Raw genomic sequence first — 21,435 nt, forward strand, 5'->3', positions numbered from 1 at the left:
AGGGATAAGAGGCTGCCAACAAAGGGGGTTTTTGCCGGCAGAACCATTTCTACACTGCTTGTTTTCTGCCAGCACCAACCTCAGCCAAAAGGGTGATCTCATGTGAATATGCAAATTAGCTCTGCAAATATGCAAATGACCATCTATTTGCATCAAGCTGCTGGTACTACAGCTCAGTGTAGCCCTAGCCATACTGTTTAAATTAAGAATCCATGCTTTAGCTCTGAAAATTCCAAGTAAACCCCAATTTGATAGAAATACTGCACTGAAATAAACAAGGGTATCTTCTTATAATGGCTACAATGTTTGTAATGTTTTTATTTCATTCTCTCCTCTTCTGCTAGAAACTCTACTTGGAAAAGTTAGTCTACAGATACAACTGAGGAAACAACTTGCAAGAACAGAGGAGTCACACATCATAATCAACGTAGCAAGATTCAACCTGGTCTTGATGAAGGAAATTACACAGATGCATGTCCTCTCCCAAAAGTGTTCTTCTCCCAGACACTGTGAATTGTAGGAATAGTCAGATCTAAGATCTTGGCCCAAGTCATATACAAGTGATAAATATATAATTAATAAATATCTGCATATTGTTGTAATGTTTAAATGAAATGGAAAACCCCTCAACTAATTTAAAGAATTAACAAAAAGAGAAATTAAGCATTATAGTATTCTGAAATAAGTATACCAAGTAGAAGTTTAAATAAAATGAATACCAAGGTGAGTAGGAAAGGATTCTATTGAACAATGGTAATTACGGTAGATATTTATATTCGGTTTTCACAAGTGACTGCTACACATGCCCATAATTTGAAAAAAAATAATTTCAATTACAGCTGAACCCATGAGGATCCCATAAACACAATGTATATAACATAAAAATCACATTATTTAATTCAGATTATCAGTTATGTAAAAAAGGGAAATATATGAAAACATACTATTGCCAACACACACAAATAAAACAACAAATTATTGTACACTGGGACTGTAAGGCCGTGTCTACATGTGCACGCTACTTCGAAGTAGCGGCGCCAACTTCGAAATAGCGCCCGTCACGGCTACACGTGTTGGGTGCTATTTTGAAGTTGAAATCGACGTTAGGTGGCAAGACGTCGAAGTCGCTAACCCCATGAGGGGACGGGAATAGCGCCCTACTTCAAAGTTGAACGTCAAAGTAGGGCACGTGTAGACGATCCGCGTCCCGCAACATCGAAATAGCGGGGTCTGCCATGGCGGCCATCAGCTAAGGGGTTGAGAGATGCTCTCTCTCCAGCCCCTGCGGGGCTCTATGGTCACCGTGTGCAGCAGCGCTTCGCCCAGGGCTTTTGGCTGCTGCTGCGGCAGCTGGGGATCCATGCTGCATGCACAGGGTCTGCAACCAGTTGTCGGCTCTGTGGATCTTGTGTTGTTTAGTGCAACTGTGTCTGGGAGGGGCCCTTTAAGGGAGCGGCTTGCTGTTGAGTCCGCCCTGTGACCCTGTCTGCAGCTGTTCCTGGCACCCTTATTTCGATGTGTGCTACTTTGGCGTGTAGATGTTCCCTCGCAGCGCCTATTTCGATGTGGTGCTACCCAACGTCGAAGTTGAACGTCGACGTTGCCAGCCCTGGAGGACGTGTAGATGTTATTCATCGAAATAGACTATTTCGATGTCGCTACATTGAAATAAGCTATTTCAATGTAGCGTGCACGTGTAGATGTAGCCTAAAATATTCAGAGAGTCTCACACAAACTGTATGGAAATAGCAAATAGGAAAGCAAATGGTGCAACACATGATTAGAAAGCATAGCAATAAAAGATGATGGGGGAATAAAATTCTCTATTCAGCTCTCTCAGCAAATAATATCAAGAGTTCTAGTTAGTATTTAAAAAAGCAACAGTACTGAAAGGGATAGCAGAGAAATGATTCCTGCAGTCAGTGGTCCCAGTGCTTTACAAGCTATGTGGAACAATAAGCATAACGGGATTCATACCTGGAACAGGGACAGACAAATATGTTAAAATTATTTAAATCTGATTATTTGCTTAATATTTTAAAATTACTAAATTGAAGAATGATAAATACTATTTCATACATTTGGATAAGAAAAGTGAGGCCACCATGGTAAATTTTAACTATTTTTATTTAGATTGAATTATTAAATTAATAATATACACTTGATTAAACTGTTATATTTATGATGGTGCTCACTTGGAGGATGAGGCACATTATGAAAACACTTGAAAATAAGTTAACAGCCTAATGGTAAACCCATAGAATTTTGTTTGTATCGGCATTACTGACTTCTAGAATAACTTAAACAACAAAAAATGTGGACATTCCTAACGCTAATAAAGTGAAAAACAGTGAACTAGTGTGTGCTCTAGCTCATCTGCAAGCCAATAAGTTTCACTGCTAGCATCTTACATATTCCACCACAGGTTATCTTTACTTATCTTCTTTATCATTTACCTGTAAATAAACAATCCTATGAAACACATCTTCTCTCATGCTCATCTCCACATCAAAACATGAAAGCCTTTTGTCAGCTTGTGTGCTTGCAGAGCACACATCTTTGTTGGATGACACATGCTGTGGGAAGTCCAACATGCTTCTTTCCACTATTAAAATATACATATATATATTTTATAATATGCACCAAGTACTTACAGTACAATCAGTTCATGTCAATTTTTTTTTTCAGGATGAGGAACATTCTAGGAACAGACAAGTTATTTTAGTAAATGTTCCGTATTTTTTGTTTTCACACAAGCCTTCAAAAATTAACAAATATAAATAGGTATGTGAAGCAACCACTGATTAGAATATACAGATAAATTGATTGCAGGTTACATAAAAATGAACTAATATAACGATATACATAGCAGCAATTACAATTTGAACAAATGCTTATTTTGTGGGTATTATACATGATCAATCTAACCACCCTGACGATGTCCCCATTTTAATTGTTCCACAAGATCAGTATTGAGTTAGTAAAGGTTTAATACAAATATATTTACAGCACTGAAGTAATGTTATGTTTTGAAATGGTATGAAACTTTTAAAAGTACAGGAAGTAGACATTTAAAATAAATTATTTGTAATGGACATCACACATTCCCTGACTCTAGAATACTGGAAGTAGCAAGTTTTGAATCTTTACAATTCTCCTTCAAATAATTCAAAAATGGGCAGGAGAATATACAGATATTTTTATTACTAGTAAAAGCTATCAGTATGAAAACTGGGGGAGATGATGTGTGCTTACATTTTAGACTATCAGGGATCACAAACTTAGTAACATAAATTTGATTAGAGATGAAAAATAAACTAAATTCTCAGCAGCACTGTCATGCCCCTATACAAAGGACAAACATGAACATGGGTTCTATAATAAAATACATACTTTAAATGACTAGCTGGATGAATTGATTAGGACCTGATTAAAACTAATTATAGTTTTCCCTTTTGAAAAGTGCTAATATCCTACAAGTTACACGTTGTTCCTACATTTTACACAGAAGTGTAACAAATGCTTTTTTCATGGGATACAGTTTGCTAGCAGCTGAAGGTTCTAAAGATTAGTTGGTTACAGATTTTAAAGTTAACTGAAAAAGCTTTGTGAAAAATTAAGGTACTATACATGACCAAACATTGTGGTATCCTGTCTCTCTCTCAAAATTATGGGATGCATATAAAACCACGGTTTGCTCTCTCTCCAATCTTTAGGGATTGAAATTAATTTGTTTTGTTCATGTTATAAAACAAATAAGAGAGTTTTATATTTCACTCTGAAGCTGCTGAGGTTTGTGGTCATCAGGGTGTTTTCTAAGAATTAGTTCCAGGTGCATGGGCCAGTCACAGGGAAAGCTCTCTCCCCTGCTCACTGGAGTCTAATGTTCAAGGCTGCCAGATTCTATAGGTTACATTTCCCTTGTTTGACATGGTTGGGACCTGATAGGTCCCAAACAAGAAAGTTTGCCCAGGCTCCCTGTGGGCCAGCTAGGGTACTCTGGCTCTATACCTTGAGCCCACAGGGCAGGTACAGGGCTCCTGCTCCTCTCAGGCTGTTGTGGGACTCCTGCTCTTGGCCAGCTCTGCTACGGGGCAGGCCAGGGCTCCAGATCCTGGCCCACTGTGCCGTGGGGCAGGCTGAGGCTCCAGTTCCCAGCCCTGTGTTGCCATGGGGCAGGCAGGAGGCTCCTGCTCCTGGCCCCGTGTTGTCATGGGGCAGATGGGGTCTCCGGCTCCACAACTCTGAGCTGCCATGGGAAGGCTCTGGCTCTGCTGCTGTGGGACAGGAGCAGGAGGGACTCTGCTCTAGGCCCTGCTGCTGTGGGGCAGGTAGGGCTCCTGTACAGGACACAGCCCCAGCCTCATACTCTCTTGTCCTCGAATATCCATGGTCTGGACTAAGGAGTGCTGGATTTGAGAGGTTAAATATGTAATGGAATGTTGCTGTTGTGGGAGGTTAGCATCACAAACCATGGTGCCTCAGGAAAGACACCAGTCCCACCCTAGAGCTTTGAAAAGAGGGACCCAATAATTAAGTGAGAACTAGTATTTGGAGAGGACCCAGAGAAAAAAAGAAGAGCACTGGAGTAATATGTATTCTTCATGTCCTCTACAACTGCTTGTGTAGATAACTGCTGTGTTATGAACCTACAGTAGCTTTATGTTTTATTTATTTTATTTTTAACTTGAGCCTGGTAGTTTTTTCTCCTGCATCCAGAGAGCTACAATAATTCAGGGTGAAGGTCATGAATGAACGGCTCATTGGTCATCACTGTGGCTAAATCTGAAAGGAGACTGTTTGGATTAAGCATGGTCACAGCACTCTTCTTGCTATTTGTAATGGCATTGTTATATGACACAAAGAAGCTGTGAAGAGTCTAACAGAAGAATAAAACAGAAAAGTCTAACAGAAGAGTAGATGCCCTCACAAGTGGAGGAGGGGAGATCTCTGAAATGCTCCCATCCCCCTACTAGTATCACCTCAGTCACCTGACTTCAGATACTAGTCTCAAAAAGGCCCTCAAATGACTGAAAGTTTTGCTTCTGTTTATATCATAAAGGATTTATAAATCTGTAAATCTGAGAATTACAGACTCTTTAGTCCATGCTGTTGCACAGTGCCCCCTAGTGGCTCCATGCAGTTGCTGGCAAGAATGAATCTCAATATAAGGCCCTCTGAGACCTCACAGGTGAGGAATCGGAAAGTGGAAGAGCATATGCCCCTCATTACTCTTGTAGTAGTCAGGATTCACTGCAGTGAATAACCTTTTGGCAGCGTGTGTGTGTGTGCTCAATCTCGTGTGTTTTGTTGACTTGGACAAGCAGTCAACACAGCAGACTCCAAGAGAACCTCCAAAGACAACAGAATCTGATAAGACTCTCAGGCGCCAGGCCAGATTTATTGTCATATGAAGTAGAGTCACAGTTATGAATAGACACTATCAAACCACTATGCATATGTACTCCCTGCAAGGGACTGACTCAATCAGTGGGAGATTCCCCCACTATCCCTTAGGTCCGCTAAACAGTCACCCCAAGACACCACCTGACATACAGGTACAAACAAGTTAAGTATCACTCCTGATGTATCAGGTTGCCTTTCTCTAACATCAGTTAGATACCACCCATCTCTATCCATCATATTGTCATTTCAGACTTTTTCCTGAACATGGGTCAATACATTTGGGGAGTGTGATTATCAAGGTCCTTTTTAATGAGCTGTTACCATGCTTTTGAAATGCACTTTCAACTTATGACCAGTACCAATTACCGTGTTACAGCTGGTATGTAGTTCCAATTATTGTTCTGCATGTGGGCCTATTATAACTCAGCGTTTTACATTACCAACCTTGTTAATGCCAAGGTTGGTGAGCAGGGACCTGCCTCTTGCTCACAGCTTAGCATTACTTATTAATGTCTTCTCTATTGTCATGAAGGCTTTAGGCCTTACACCAGGCCTGTGTATATAGGCTTATGTTTCAGGACCTTATCTTACTACAACTCTCTCAATGCACTCAGAGAAATGAGAGAAGCAATACCAGCATGGTCTTGCTACCCCTTGTCATGTACGTAAGGCAGGGCAGCAGAACTTCATGGCTGATCACAACAAAAGCTGTGGAAAGGCCAAACATGAATATGAATAAATAAATATCATTTCTGAGATCTCTACTTTCTCTAGCCCAAAAGGACACATATTAGACTTACAAGTGGTAACTGCTTTTTCTGCATTGCTTCCAGAACTCTGTTTTCTGTATAGAATGAATTCAGAGAAGTAGAGTATTAAACTCCACTTACTCACCTGTATACTCCACTTCTATATTGGCCAGAGCCTGAATAGTGTTCTCATACGTTACATTTTCAAAATCAAGCATTCCAACATTGTCATACACTTGCTTTGTTTTCGTGATCAGATCTTCTGTTCTTGTTCTGATTTGCTCTGGTGACAGGTCCCATTTCAAAAAGTTTCGGCCTGATGCTGCATACGAAGAGGCCTTAAGATGGGCAGACATTTCTGTTCCCAATGTCATTCTCAGTAAAAGCCTTTGGCCACCAGCTCTGAAATTTTAAAAATGAATTTAGAAGAGTAAGAATATAATTGAAGCAAACCCTCGATTGTGAATTATTTTTTAAAATGAAATTACTTTTAAAACTATTTTTATATATAACAGCACATTCCTTTTTAGGTCTATTTTTTACCTCTGTAGGACCCTAGACACGTATTTTTATTAAATAAATATGTATTTTAAAATAATTCAGATATCTGCCCTCCATCCCATTAGATGACAAGTGCCATCAAATATGTATGCAAAAAAGAGAGAATAATCTTTCAGTTAAGCAAAAATAAATAAAAGTTTTTTTTCTTAGAAGACTGAGTTATTCAGAATACCATGTAATGGAACCCCATGGAAAAAGACTATAGTGTTTTGTATTTTGAGACAAGTAAAAGAGAATATGCAATGAAATCTAGGCTATGAAGGATAGTAAGTTGCATGTAACCTAAACAAAATGCCAGAAGGAAAAAAAAAAAGAATTTGGAAGTATAAATTAAAATGGATAGTTTTATACTTAAGTTGAATGTCTGCTGTTTTCCAGCTCATGAAAGCAAATTACCTCCTAGCATCTTGCTTCAAAATTTACTATTTTAACTGTTCCAGATTGTGTATAAGGATTTAATACTGTTTTCCTCTGATGTTGGAAAAGGTCTGAAGGTTTCTCATATCTATAAAACCTCGTTCAGTTAATAACTTTGATTAATTTAGTCAACCATATTTCAGACTTGGTTAGGCAGAAAAATGTATAAGGAACATCTCCAGTACTGTGATCAACAGCTACATTTGCACTACTAACCATTAAGACAACGCACATACATAGTTATGAGTCAGCATTTTGCAGGGGTTCATGAAGAAGGGAACAATTTCAAAATTTCAGTTGGAGGTGTTATTTTTCCAGGCCCCAATCTTTCTGTTTTAATCTACTCATTCACTTATCTGTATCTTAGCATAAAATCATAGGGCTGGAAGGGACCTCAGGAGGTCATCTAGTCCAGCCCCCTGCTTCAAGCAGGATCAACCTCCCACTAAGTCATCCCAGCCAGGACCTTGTCAAGTTGGGACTTAAAACCTCAAGGGATGGAGAATCCACCACTCCCTAGGCAACACATTCCAATGCTTCACCACCCTCCTGGTGAAGTAGCTTTTCCTAATATCTAACCTACATCTCTCCCTCTTCAACTTCAGACCATTACTCTTTCTTCTGCCATCTGACACCACTGAAAACAGTTTCTCACCCTTCTCTTTAGAGCAGCCGTCAGGGAGGGCTGTCATTTAATCACACAACTCACACAATTAATTCAATAAAATTAATCACAATTTTAAAAATCACAATTCATCAATCTTAATTGCACTGTTAAATACTAAAATATCAATAGAAATGTATTAAATATTTTGGATATTTTTCTCATATGTATTCTGAATTGTAACTAAAATCAAACTGTATATAATATTACAAATATTTGCACTGTAAAAAGATAAAACAAATTAAATAATATTCTTCAATTCACCCCATACAAGTACTATAGTACAATCTCCCCATTCTGAAAGTGCAACTTACAAATGTAGATTTTGTTTTGTTACATAACTACATTCAAAACCAAAGCAATGTAAAGCCTCAGAACCTACAAGTCACTCAGTCCTACTTCTTGTTTAGCCAACCACTAAGACAAGTTGGTTTACATTTACAGCAGACAATGCTCCATCTTGTTACTTACAGTGTCACACAACAAAGTGAGAACAGGTGTTTGCATGGCACTTTTGTAGCTGGCATAGCAAAGTACCTACACGCCAGATATGCTAAACATTCCCATGCCCCTTAATGCTTTGGCCACCATTCCAGAGAACATCCTTCCATGTGGATGACATTCAAAAATAAAGTGTTAATTAAATTTGTGATTGAGCTCCTTGTAGAAGGAGAATTGCATGTCTCCTGTTTACCCACATTCTGACATATATCATAGTATAACATTCTCAGATGATGTCCCAACCCATGTTGCTCATTTTAAGAACACGATCGCTGTAGCTTTCACAAAACACAAAAAGGTACCAATGTAAAATTTCTAAAGATAGCTCCAGCACTCGCCCCATGGTTTAAGAACCTGAAGTGCCTTCCAAAATCTCAGAGTAATGAGGAATGGGGCATGCTCTCAGAACTTTAAAAAGAGCAAAACTCTGATGTGGAAAAGACAGAACCTGAACAACCAAAAATGCATACCAACCAGCTGGGGCATCTGACTCAGATATTAAAAATGAGTATGCATTGTTTGGTACTGATTTGGATCGTTATCACGTGGAACCAGTCAACATCCTGAACTCATGTTGCCTGAAATGATGACTGAAACATGGACATATGAATCTTCAGCATATCTGGCAGCCAGATATCTTGCAAAACTGGCTAGATGTCTGTTCTCACTTTCAGATGACATCGTAAACAAGAACACTGTCTCTTACAAATGCAAACAAACCAGTTCATATGAGTGATTGACTGAACAAGAAGCAGGACTGAGGGGACTTTGCATACATCTGATTTTCCCTGCACCACTGCATCAATGTTACTTATGATCTTTTTCTTCCGTATGTAGACATTTTCACGTCCAAATGGGGTTGTGGCAATCCCTATCTTGAAGACGAGACCACCTGAGGAGACCCTGTTCTAGCTGAAGAGGGTCCTCTTCTAGTTAGAGAGTAGATACCTATGATCTGCAGAGATAGCACTATCCCATTTGGCTGGGAAAGATGTAATGGAAGAGTCCATCAAAGGGTGGTGTCAGCAGAGCAGTCATCATGGGCCTTGTTTTTATTTTTGGCCCTGTTGGCTGGTGGTATGGCTTTTTCTGTTTTTGTTTGTCTCCTCCCTCTTCACCTCCTCCCCATTTTTTCTGTTGTTTTCAAAGACAGGTCCTTTCCCTTTTTGTTCATTTCTCTTACTTTCCTTTAGCTGTTCTGTCAATTTTCCCCCCACCACCCCATTTTCCTTCCTTTCTTTGACCCTCCTGTTTTTGTCTCATTTCTCTCCTTTTCTCAGTGGAGGGTAACACCTACGTACATCCAGCTGCCTCAGAATATGAGTGAAACTAACTAGGAGGTGAATAAATCTCATATGTTTAATTATGCAGCTGCTTCCAGCTCCATGGGAGAGGTTCCTGTCTGTGAACAAAGATTTGATCATACTCTGTAGGATTCTTTACAGGAGTAATCTGAAAATTCACAGCAGTGTATTAATAGGAAAACTCAGAATTCTCATGTCCAACTTAAACCTAGAGTTAATATCTGTCTATAGATACATAGATAATATGAAAATATATTTTGCAAGAACCAAAACATTAGCATCCAATAGAGCAGAGGTGCACAAAGTTGGGGGTGCAACATTTTGTAAGGGGGGAGTCCAGTGTGATTGGCTCCTCCTCATCCTCCCTGCAGCTTTCGCTGCCTCACTAGACTCTCCGCTTTCTTCACCATGGACTCCACCACTGCTCTCACCAGGGGAATGACCCACTGACGCTGGGCCAATTGGAACGTACAGAGGCCCTGAGCCAAACAGAGAAGCAGTTGGCAAGTTCCCAGCTTGATAAGGTGGTCGCATTTGTCCCTGCAGCCTGTGTCATGCTGGACCCCCTGAAGTCCCCCCACTGTGATGATGGTGTGGAGTGTTGCTGCCGGTAGAAGTGCAGGCTTGCCTTCAGCCTGGTGCTATTACCACCCATTTTCACAGCACAGCCCTGGGTCACCACCTCCCTGCTCTACAACAGTGCTAAGCTCAGTGGCCAGAAATGCAGCAAGGGCAATGCCTATGAGATGGAGGTAGTGAAGCAGCTCATCCCCCAAGGTGTTCCCTGTGAGACATCCCTCTGAGCACCATGTCCCCCTCGGGGCACCCCTTGAGTCCCCCACATACGTTCCTGGGGTCCTCCCTTTGAGCAACCTTCCCCCTTCAGGGCACCCCCTAGAGCCCCCCACCACCACCTTCCTGAGCATGCCATCCCTTCCTGAGTGCCTCCCCTATTGCATCCCTTCCTGTGGTCCTCCCACAGGTTGGGGGGGGGGGGGGACCTGGCTAATTGCAGGGGCGAAAAGTGGGGCCTGATGTAAAAAGTTTGCTCACCCTTGCAATAGTGGGTGACAATGAAGTATGCATATTACAGCAAGCACTAAGCCACAAGTATGGAAAAATGAGAGACAATGATTTGACAGAAACCATATTCTGGAGCCGAGAACTACAGCCAAAGTTTGACAGGGAATTGACTTGGAGTGAAAAAAATTAGCTAAACCAAACAAATGATAGAGACAATATGTGTGAAGTAATAAATTTTATTGTACCAACTTCTGCAGTTGAGAGGCAATCTATAAATCTCTTGTCTGAGCTGTGTTGAAGGACTAGAATACACCATTTACACGAAGATCAAATAATGTTTCATTAATACATTTGGGTAAGACTGATGATGTTTCTTTATAGGTGTACAAAATAATTGGCTTTAATTACTTGTAGAAAACTCCTTTCACAGAACAGTAGAACATTTCAGCTACAAAGACATAACTTGAAATGAAAGCCACACAACTATGTCCTTTTCAAACTGCTTGCAGAGTCACCATTTTTCATCTCGGCCACATAAACACTACATTATTATGCCAGATATGAGTTCTTATATGTATACCACACTAATTTGTTACTCCCAAATAACTGGTAACACAGTTGGGGTGATGTTCTTAAGTAATTAACATTTATCATGTAAAGATATCTGTTACTGCAGTCATCTTGTAATAATGACCACTTTTCATTTTTTAAAAACTTTAATTATGTATGGGTATTAGTTTGCACAGTTAACTTATCAAAACATAGTCCCTTTTTTCATATCATAATTTATTTTGCTTTATTAGTAGGAGTTAAAATAATTAATTACAAAGCTGTGCCATAGAGTAATCAGCTTAGTAAATGGAAAAGTTTTAAATCTCCTATTTGCTTTATGATCACAATTACCTGAAGATATGAGTTTTTAGTCCTACCAGGCTAGTCTTCAGTATAAGGCAAATATTGCTTCTCAAGGGCAAACTGGCTTTGAATTTCTTTCAGTTATCTCTTTCAGTTACTGCTGCTTAATTTCTACTTGTGTTCACAGAATAAACATGGTGGTAGAACAGATGTGTTTCACTTTCAGCTCTTTTGTTGACAGTAAATCGTATCTCATTGGGCTGCATCTACACTATGAGATAAATTCGAATTTCAAGGCATTAGTTCGATATTAAAAAGTGGCTGTCTTCACATGTAATACTGTTAACTTGATCTATTGAGCTGTAATGCTGATTTAAAAAATTGATATTACAGGACAGGTATAGCATCAATTGTGAATTTAAAATCTCAGATCAAGGCACACGTGTTAGCCTCCAGCCGTGTCCCGTATGTATTCCACAAAGCTACACAGTGACCCTCCAAGTATGGCTGCCTCATTGTGCAAGACTGTCAAAGTAAGTCCACAAAATTTTGATGGAAATTAAATTTGAATTAAACTTTAAATTGGAATTTAGCAGCCCAGCCCTGCAAATATAAAGAGCATCGATTATGAAAAAATCCCTTTGCCCATTGTGTTGCACCACATTGGTAGCCATCGCACTGCATCGGTAGCAATTATCAGTACCCCTGTACTGCAATCATGAGAGCTCAGGGCAGTAATCTGACTAGCTCTTCTCAGGCTCACCAGAGAGCCCCTTCTTGGACTCATCAGGAGATTCTTGATCTCATTGCCATTTTGGGAGACCAGTCAGTGGCAGAGAGACTTTGGGTGGCCAAGAGAAACGTGGCCATCTATCATCAGATGGCACGCAAGATGTCCGCCCAAGGTTACTCCCAGGACTCTATGCAATGCTGGGCGAAAGTTAAAGAACTCCATCAGGCCTATCAAAAAGTCTGGGAGGCCAACCAGTGGACAGGGGCAGCTCCACAGACCTGCTACTATTATCAACAGCTGCCCATGCTTATGGGGAGTGACCCCACTACAGAGCCCGGACTGTCACAATTTATCTGTATGCAATGTTGTATCTGGGTTGGTTCCAAGATATTAAGAGACAAGGTGTGGATAAAGTACGGGTTGAACCTCTCTAATCTGGAACTCTCTCATCCAGCAATGAAGCGCAAGGGAGAAAACCAAGCAACATGCACAAACATAAGAGCTCACAAGTAAACAAGAGACCAGCATGTGAAATTAACATCTTCAGATGAAACTATGCTTTCTGTAGTCCATGAAAAAGGCCAAGGTGTAGAAAGCAATCATTCATATGGGTAAAAAGGGTAATGGTTCAGAAAGATAAACTGATCAGTGTGTCTTTCTAACAACAATATGGAAGAAGAATTTTTTTTAAGTTTCCTGCCAAAGATCTGTACTATAGCTTCTAAAGTGACACAGTCATTAAAGATTTCATCTCAAAGAACTTTTTAAAAAAGTCTTATAACTGCCCTTCCTTAGATCTCTGTCAACCAAAGCATATGTTATGCCAACTTTTATCACAAAGAGTATATGTAAAATATTAATAAAAATGCATTACGGGTGAAATCCTGGTTCCATTGAAGTCAATGAGGGCTGCTCCAAAAAAGGCACCTGATGTCATCCCAGGTGGCTACATAAAACTGTAAATATAAATTTTCAAACTCTAGTACCCAAATTATAAAATAAATCATATGGCATAAAGAAAGAATCAATAGGCTGTAGGTCACATATATATTTCATATACACACAATGCTGAGACTAAAACACTGAGCCCTGAGCTCCATAAATGCATGGTTTTTTGTCATCTGAGCTGAAGGAGGTCATCTTTAGCTGTTATTAGTGATTGCACCTTGACACTCTTTGTGGTTCCTTTCACTTAAAACCAATTTATTAGAGTTGTTGAAATGACCAGATAAAAAAATAAATTACATAATTTAAATTGGATTTTTGTGTGTTTAGATTTAAGGATAATAGAATTGGACAATAATTCATAAAATAAAGAGGTGACACAAAGACAACCTAAATACATATAAGTAGTACCTCTATTTATGCGAGGGTTGTGTTCCCATGCACCTTTGTGCAACTTGACTTTTGCATAAGCTGGGGGGGCTTTATTCCCTGGTGGAACGCATGGTCTGCAACCAGGGAGCAGCAGGAGTTCCTGGAGCTCCTTTTGAAAGGTAAGTCCTAAGGTGGGGGCGCAGTTCGTGAGGGATAAGCCTGGCGGTGGATTGGGATCATGGGAGGGGGTGGGTTAGGTCTGCAGTGGGGTGGAGTTGAGCCAGAGCCACATGGAGGGGGGGGTTGTACCAGGGTGGAGGGGGTTGAGCTAGAGCCATGCAGGAGGGTGGTGAGCTGGAGCTGTGCTCAGGTGGTGAGCTGGGCTGTGGGGGCAGGAGAGTTGAACAGGGCCAATGGGCATTTGAAGTGGGGCTGGGGGGTTGAGCCGGAGCCACATGTAGAGGGTGTTTGAACTGTGACCGAAGGGACTTTGAACGAGGGTGGCACATGGGGTTGTGGGGGGAGCTTTGAACGGGGGCAGGGGAGCTGAGCCGGAGCCACATGTGAGGGGTGGTGAGCTACAGCCAGAGCTGGGCAAAGGGATGGGGAATAAGCTGGAGCCGGGCACAGATGGTGAACGGGGCTGGGTGGGGGTTGAACCAGGGCCACATGGGGCTGGTGGAGGGTTAAGCGGGATTGGGTTGCGCTTAACTGACCTTAATGCAAGTTAAGTGCACTTCGAAGTCACGCATTTTGAGGGTTTATTGTATTATCTTTCTAGAAAGCTAACAGTTAATGAAAGAGACAAAACAACAGAAGAATTAATCTAAAACTATATGTAGAATCAAAGATTTTGGCTTATCTTAATTTCTCAGGGGTTTAAAACTCTTGTGAAATTACAATTACAATTATATTTCTTATCAGAAAAGCTTCCTTACAAGCCATTTAAAAAGCATAAAGCAAAAACAAACAATATAAAATTTAACCAGAGGTGAAGAGAAGATAAAAAAGATTTACCAGCCATCTGAATCTCGTATTCCAGGGTAACTGTGCAGAACCTACTAGCTCAGGCGTGTCCAACCCCATGCGGCCCTGGACAGCTAGTAATGCGCCCCCACAAGATCGTAAACTTTTAATATTATTATGTGATTGATATACATTAACTATATTATATATTTTACATGCGGCCCAAGACAATTCCTTTTCACCCAATGCGGCCCAGGCAAGCCAAAAGGTTGGACACCCATGTACTAGCCAATTTTGAACGAGCAGCATGTTTAAATGAACCCTGGACATAAACCCTACAGTTTAACCCAGTGAAGCCACCACAAAACAACCAGACAAAATTAATACAAAATAGCATCAAAAAAGAAATCTGTTGGCTACTCTTAAAAAAATAGACAGTACATAGGGAAGAGACAAAAAGAAATAAAATGAAGTTCCTCATACCTGCCCAGAAAAGAGACTAAGCTTGCAAGATACCGACCTCCCCTTCAACACACAAACACTGAAACAGTAACATACTTCAACCTTTTTTTATTAGATGGATAAGCCTGAGACCCAGAAGCCAAATGCGCTGTGTTCCCCTTATGAAATGTTACCTCCCACAATGTGCATCTCTGTCTTAGATCTCCGTTCTTTGTTAATAAACTTATTCTTATTTTATTGCAAATAATTTCAATGCTGTTACACTGAAGTCAAGTGTGGATATTCAGCAAAAGGCTATCAGTCTGGTGTGTTCTGTGTCTTTGGAGAGAGCAACCACAGAATCTCAAGGCTGGAAGGGACCTCAGGAGGTCATTGAGTCCAGCCCCCAGTCTCAAGCAGGATCAACCCCAACAAAATCATCCCAGTCAGGACTTTGTCTGGCCGAGACTTACAAACTTCTAGGGATGGAGATTTTTCTGAGTGTCCAGTGAGATGGATTGTACTGTGGCATCTTTGACAAACTATAATTTACACATCACCTATCTCCAGAAAGCTGACTTTTGCTGAGGCGGAGGACTAGTACAGTGAGAATTCTGGTGTTCTGAGAAGAATGTCACAGCCATTATTCACACATTTTCTACTAATTGAAGCTTTGTCTATACTGCAAGTTAGGGCTATTATTCCCAGCTCTCACACACATAACCATGCTAGAGCTCATGGAGCTAGTGAAACTATAAATAGTAATGTAGCTGTGCACGCATGGGTACCAGCATCATTGCTTAGTCAAACTCTCCTGAAAATACTGGATATACAATCAGTATGGCCAAGCCAGGCTGCAACTACAGCTACATTATTTACACTCATGCTCTCCTGATGAAAGCTAGCATAGGTATGCAACGTGGGAAGCATACTACTCGCTCCTATTGCAGACATAGCATGAGAATGGTGTGCCAGTGCTACCCATATGGCCATTTTTCATTTTGATCACACACCTCGGCATTACTGTATGTATGGCTCAACGACAAAAACCAGGGCTGAGTATGGCAGCACATACCATGCTCAGCAGCGGCTGACAATGACTACATGGGAGCCCAGTACCCTGCAGGTGGCAGACAGTCCGACAGAGTGCAGGAAGCAATCCCGCATGGGTTATGTTCCTGCTCTCTCACTTGGGACCTCTGACCCTGCCCTGGGGAAAATGATCCCAGGCAAATCTAACCGTCGGAGAGAACCAGACGTTCCCACTCCTGAGCTGACTGGGAGCCGGCCACCCTCAACCTAGCTAAACTGTGGGACAGGCGAGAGACTCCCCCGCCTCCTCGGGGAGGGGTCTGGAGCGGGGGCGCGGGCGGGGAAGAGCACGAAAGGGATGTCCCGCATAGAGGGAGAGGGAACGGGATCAGCGAGAAAGGGTCGTAGGTGGGGGGGCTGGCCACCAGCCCACCCCGCCCCACGGCCCCTCAGACACCGCCCTTGCCGCCCGACCGCACCGCGCTTATCGAGCCCAACCCCCCACCGGCCCCGCAGACACCGCCCCCGCGCCCGCCACAGCGCAGCGCAGCCTCCCTTGTCCAGTCTGACATCTCCAGAGGCCCCCTCAGACACCACCTCACCCCTGCTACAGCCGCCCCAGTCCCGCCCGACACCCCCCGCGAGGGTACCTGCTAACGGCTCGTCCCGCAACCCTGCACAGGGAGAACATAGCGGCGGCTGGGCCCAGGCGCGCGCTCCGCTGCCATGTGCCCGCGGGCAAGTGGCGGCCCCGCTGAGCTGCGCATTCACTTCCGCTGGCCGCGCCTCCCGCCGCCCCCTCCGCCCTGGCGTGGCGAGCACCGAGCTCCTCTACCAGCGCCGCGCCGCGCCGCGGGGAGGGAGCAGTCGCACAGGGGAATCTAGCCGCCCCCAGCCCTGCTCCGGCCGGGCTCCTTGCCCCTTGTACGGTAAGGGTGCTGCCGCCGCGGCTCCTGTGCCGCAGCAGGGATAGTGCAGCGGCCTGGGGGAACGGGGCTCTCACCCTTGCCTCTGGACGACGGGAGGATGCAGCGGCGCATCATTTGTGCCTTCCTCCTCTCTCGTCCCGCGGGGGGGGAGCTGCCCGTGTGCTTCGGGGGCGGATACCACACCCTGGCCGGGCCCTGAGCTGGGGCTGGCAGAGCAAACGGGTGAGAAAGGCTATTTCAGCCAGATTGGGTAGCTCGCCGCTTGAGCGGGCTGCTGAGGAGCCCTGGGGCTGGACACGGACCGCCTTGGCTGGTGCCTGACTGCTGTGCTGAGCTTGTTGCCGTGCCTTGGGCTAGAGCTTGTCCAATCTGGCGCAGTACAAGAGTGTCAGTGCACCCACTGAATCATAGAGAAGCTAATGAATGAACAGGGCGTGATATTTAGCAAGTGTGTATAAATATCTTCAGTTATTTGGCTACCTACAGATATCTGGATACTGTATATCATTGTGATCTTTGCTATCCCTCATGCAGTGAAACAGGGTGTACTGCATACCTTTTCTTTGAACGATCCCTTTGGGTCCAAATATCCGGTAAGATTACTACCTACCCGTCACCGACTTCTGCTACTGGCCTTTAGTGGCTGCTGAAGATGGTTGAACCACATTTATAGTATAATCAGTATTCTTTATACAAAGAGGCCTTTCACGGGTGTAGACTTTTCATCTATGTGTTAAATGTAAGATCTGCTTTTTCTAGAGCATAGTTAAACACTGCTTTGTTTAAAAAATAAATTGTGTTTAGTAATGGGGGGAAAAACTCAGAGAAAGTTGGAATTAATGTTCCTCTCAAAGGGGAGTTATATAACTCCTAGTAGCTGCTGAATGCAAATCAGGCCAAGTCAGCAGCATGATACTAATCACAAGTTTGCACTGAGGTCACAGTGTTTTAGTTTTCATTTTAATGAGAAAATAGCCATTTTGTAGCAGTGTCAGAAAATTGAAGTGTTTAATTATGCCCATAGTGAGACATCTATCCATGTACAGTAAAAACTTTGTTATCCATCATGTTGGAAGAATGGGGAGTGCCAGTTAGCCAAGTATTCCAGTTAACTGAAATAATTATGGGGTGCTGAGTGTGTGGGATCTGGGTGAGGTGTTTGAGGTGCAGGAAGAGCCTCTGTACTAGCAGAGGGCCTTTTGGGGTGCTGGATTTGTGCAGCACTTACCTCAGGTGGCTCTCTGCAAGTGGCCACATGTCCTTGCAGCTCCTAGGTGGAGGCACTGCTTGGTGGCTCTAGGCAGTGCCTCTGTTCATGGGCAGTGCCCCTGCAGCTCCCATTGGCTGTGGTTCCCAGCCAAACCGATCTGCAAAGCCCACATTTGGAACTGGGCAAGGGTAGTACACAGAGCCGCCATGGCTGTTCCTCCACCTAGAAGCAATAGAAATGTTACCTCTTCTAGGAAGCCAGGCAGAGCCAGGTAGAAGAGCCTACCAGCTCTGCACCAACCCGACTGTAAACTGAACTGTCCAAAAGGATCAGAAATGCCATTTTATAGAGTTTTCTGGTTGGTGAAGTGCCAGATAAAACAGTTTTTACTGTACTTTTAAATTACTTTTGATTTGAAGGAGCATTTCTGCATTCAGCTGCATGTGCTTTAGAAATTAAATCAAAACTGCATTTCTGAGCAAGGTCATTTTACTAAATTCTCCGTAATGATCTTTTATGAACTCCTTCAGGAATGAATTCAATTAATTCCTATGATCTGTTTTATGCAGGTGGTCCAACTGGCTGTTAACAATGGTCCTTTCTGGCCTTGTAATTTATGAAGCTTATCAAAATAAAGAAATGTCCAATGATAACATTCTTGATTTGCTTTTTGATGAAGATCTATAGCTGCATATCTTAGGCACCCAAAATTCTTTGTGAAGTTAATGGACTAAGGGGTGTGCAAAGTATTCAGGAATTGGACCTAAAGTACCATTCTTGTCAATTTTAAAATGTCTCTACAATGCTTGGAATATTTTATTTTTATAACATAGGTGAAGACTGAAGCTTCTAAAATGTCATCAGTCAAACGCTTAGTATATGCTGTCATCCATTTCCTGAGAGAACAGAGTCAGCTGGATACTTTCACTTCAGATGAACAAGAAAGCTTGGAAGGTACGTGCCAAAGGCAAGGAAGGCCACATATCTGTTTGCTAAGCTGGTTGATATATGTACATCATGACCTAAAAACCAAGAATTATATTTATTAGTTATTTTAGGATAAAATTGTTGTATTTTGTTTCTTGTATGTTAGGAAGGTATTTGAACGGTGTATATCTTTATCCTGTAGATTCCAATATGCTCTCTATCGGCTTATCTGTTACCAAAGAAAGATACCAATTTTGGACTAGGAATGGGAGAACTTTGAAGTTTCACAAAACATGAACAATTTTGTGAAAATTTAAAAAATTTTTGTAATTAAAGGACAATTTTATGCCTGAAATAGATTGAGATATTAAATTTCCACAAGAATCTTAATTGTAATAACTGTGTACCTTTGAAGAGGACCTAAAGTTATTGGCTTTGCTTTGTCTTATTTCTAAGCAACTGGCACTTTCAGTTATGCTAAGGACTTCAATTAGGTAATGCCATAGTCCCAACCACTGAGGAAGATGAAGTGAACATGTTTCCCTGACCTTTTTACTAGCTCTTGTCTTTATCAGTTTTCATGCCTAGTTTCCCCCAACTTTTGTATGTGTGATAATCTATGAATAATATACTGAAGAACAAAACTGTCAACTGCCTCTGTATTGGCAAACAAGGTGGGGATTAAATCATGAAAAGCCATATTCTACTTTGATGCTGCACATGAAGAGCTCTTGTTAATATTGATAGGGGTATCATTTGCTACTTGCGGGCATATTAGTGTCCCTGAGGGTGAAAAGCACAGAGAGTGCACTAATTATATTTACTGACAAATATGCTTTATTGTAAAACAAAAATGCAGTTCTATATCACTTTAAAGACTAGCAATATAATTTATTACGTGATGAACAGAGTATATTAATATATAACTATAAATAAATTATATTGTTAGTCTTTAAAGTGATACAGGACTGCTTTTTTGTTTTTTGAAGCTAGACTAACATGGCTACTACTTTGTGACTGTATTTTACTGTAAGAGCTGTGATGCTGAAGAGTGCTGTTATTATTAGTTATTTCAAATATCACATAGCACTAAAAATTCTTTACAGGAATATTTTTGTATTGGCAAAGAAAGATTAAGTTAAAGCAAACTAAGACCACTTTACTTCTGAGCACAAACTTCCAATTGGAATTTTAATATGGTTTAATTTATATGCATTCACATTACACCTTTAGTTGATTCACCATAATTTTTCTGAGTGCCCCTATGCAGACATGTTTTTACCCAAGTTTTGAACATGGTTTATTACTTCCCTGCCAGTGGTTTAGTGGACATTCTTCTTGAGCCACATTTAAATACATTGTTAAATCACAGATTCCCTTTTTGTGTAAATGTGGTTTCAAATATGGTTTCTGTTAGGCTATATGTATGTGACATGGTCGTTCACTCGTGTGGGCAGGAAAGAGAATAACTTGTTTTCAAAACATATTTTAAAGATTCAGTTTTACAACAAAAGCTAAAAAGGCCACTGCATTTGCTATGTGATGAACAGCTATGTTTATTTATAATATCCCAATATCTGTTAAGAAATTTTTTCCAGTTGATAAAAATGCAACGCTTTTAGAAATAAAATTATGAAGTAGGAAGCATTTTTATTCATGTTTTTAATAAAATACTGTTAAATGTTGATTGGAACTAAGAAGGGTTAACCAGTCACCAGTTTGACACAGATGTTGACTACAGTGGCTCTAAGGCAAATGAAATATAATTTTAACAGAGATTTATTTTCTAAATAAAAGTGAGTTATAATATTTTAATGGCATGTAAATGCTCAGAGATAAAATGCAACATTTCCATAGTTGAATATGTTTCAACAGAGAAATTGTCCTAATTTTAGAGTTTCATGTTGCCAAAAATATGATACCATATGCTGCATTATACAATATACAGCATCTGTTCCAACCAATCTGCATAGATAATCTTTTTTTAACTATAGAAGTTAACTTTATTCTTTGTGAAAAAGATGGCTGGCCAAATCTTGACCATGAATATCTGAAAACAGCTCCCATTAATGCTATGAGGGAAGAATTTGGTCGATGAAGTACGTGGGTATTTTGTGTTGCTTACAATGTGCTTCAGGGTTGTAAAGCACTGCAGAATTAATTATCAAATATCAAACAAACTCCACAAAAAATCAACCAGTTGAAAACTTCATCAAAATATAAGTATAGCATACTATTCAAAGTCATCATTTACGGATAAAATATACTCTGATTGGCTGAAGCATACAAGTTTATCAAACTATAAATTAAGTTCTCTAACCTGCACAATGCACAGCTGCTTGATTAGCGCCATGCAATTGCTCAAGGCATCCACCCAGGGCAGGAAAGAGGGCTGCCCCA

General features: G+C 41.4%; 2 protein-coding genes and 1 long non-coding RNA gene across 12 annotated transcripts in view; 2 read left to right on the top strand and 1 right to left on the bottom strand.

The window, feature by feature from the left end:
- LOC142013738 (uncharacterized) overlaps positions 1–2,419 on the top strand; it is an 81,238-nt gene extending 78,819 nt beyond the window's left edge. For all 4 annotated transcript variants that reach the window (XR_012645780.1, XR_012645779.1, XR_012645781.1 and 1 more), the window contains one exon: positions 345–2,419. This is a non-coding gene — a long non-coding RNA (uncharacterized LOC142013738). The remainder of the gene's footprint in view (positions 1–344) is intronic.
- NLN (neurolysin) overlaps positions 1–16,989 on the bottom strand; it is a 61,940-nt gene extending 44,951 nt beyond the window's left edge. For 2 of the 5 annotated variants that reach the window (XR_012645778.1, XM_074995496.1), the window contains exons 1-3: positions 16,620–16,760; positions 6,301–6,557; positions 2,457–2,605 (exon numbers count right to left, since the gene is read on the bottom strand). Coding sequence is in view for 4 of the 5 variants with exons in the window: in XM_074995496.1 (XP_074851597.1) it covers positions 2,457–2,605; positions 6,301–6,557; positions 16,620–16,660 (447 nt within the window). In the remaining variant the exon portion in view is untranslated. Of the gene's footprint in view, positions 1–2,456; positions 2,606–6,300; positions 6,558–16,619; positions 16,812–16,972 lie in introns of those variants that run through there. The other 3 variants (XM_074995498.1, XM_074995499.1, XM_074995497.1) reach the window with 2 other exon arrangements.
- SGTB (small glutamine rich tetratricopeptide repeat co-chaperone beta) overlaps positions 16,768–21,435 on the top strand; it is a 52,131-nt gene continuing 47,463 nt past the window's right edge. The window contains exons 1-2 of one of the 3 annotated variants that reach the window (XM_074995510.1): positions 16,768–16,898; positions 18,942–19,062. In XM_074995510.1, coding sequence (XP_074851611.1) covers positions 18,963–19,062 — 100 coding nt within the window. In that variant the 5' untranslated portion in view covers positions 16,768–16,898; positions 18,942–18,962. Of the gene's footprint in view, positions 16,899–17,006; positions 17,121–18,941; positions 19,063–21,435 lie in introns of those variants that run through there. The other 2 variants (XM_074995508.1, XM_074995509.1) reach the window with 2 other exon arrangements.

Source organism: Carettochelys insculpta, chromosome 5 (genome assembly GCF_033958435.1).
Source record: "Carettochelys insculpta isolate YL-2023 chromosome 5, ASM3395843v1, whole genome shotgun sequence".
In the NCBI taxonomy this organism is placed as follows: domain Eukaryota; kingdom Metazoa; phylum Chordata; order Testudines; family Carettochelyidae; genus Carettochelys; species Carettochelys insculpta.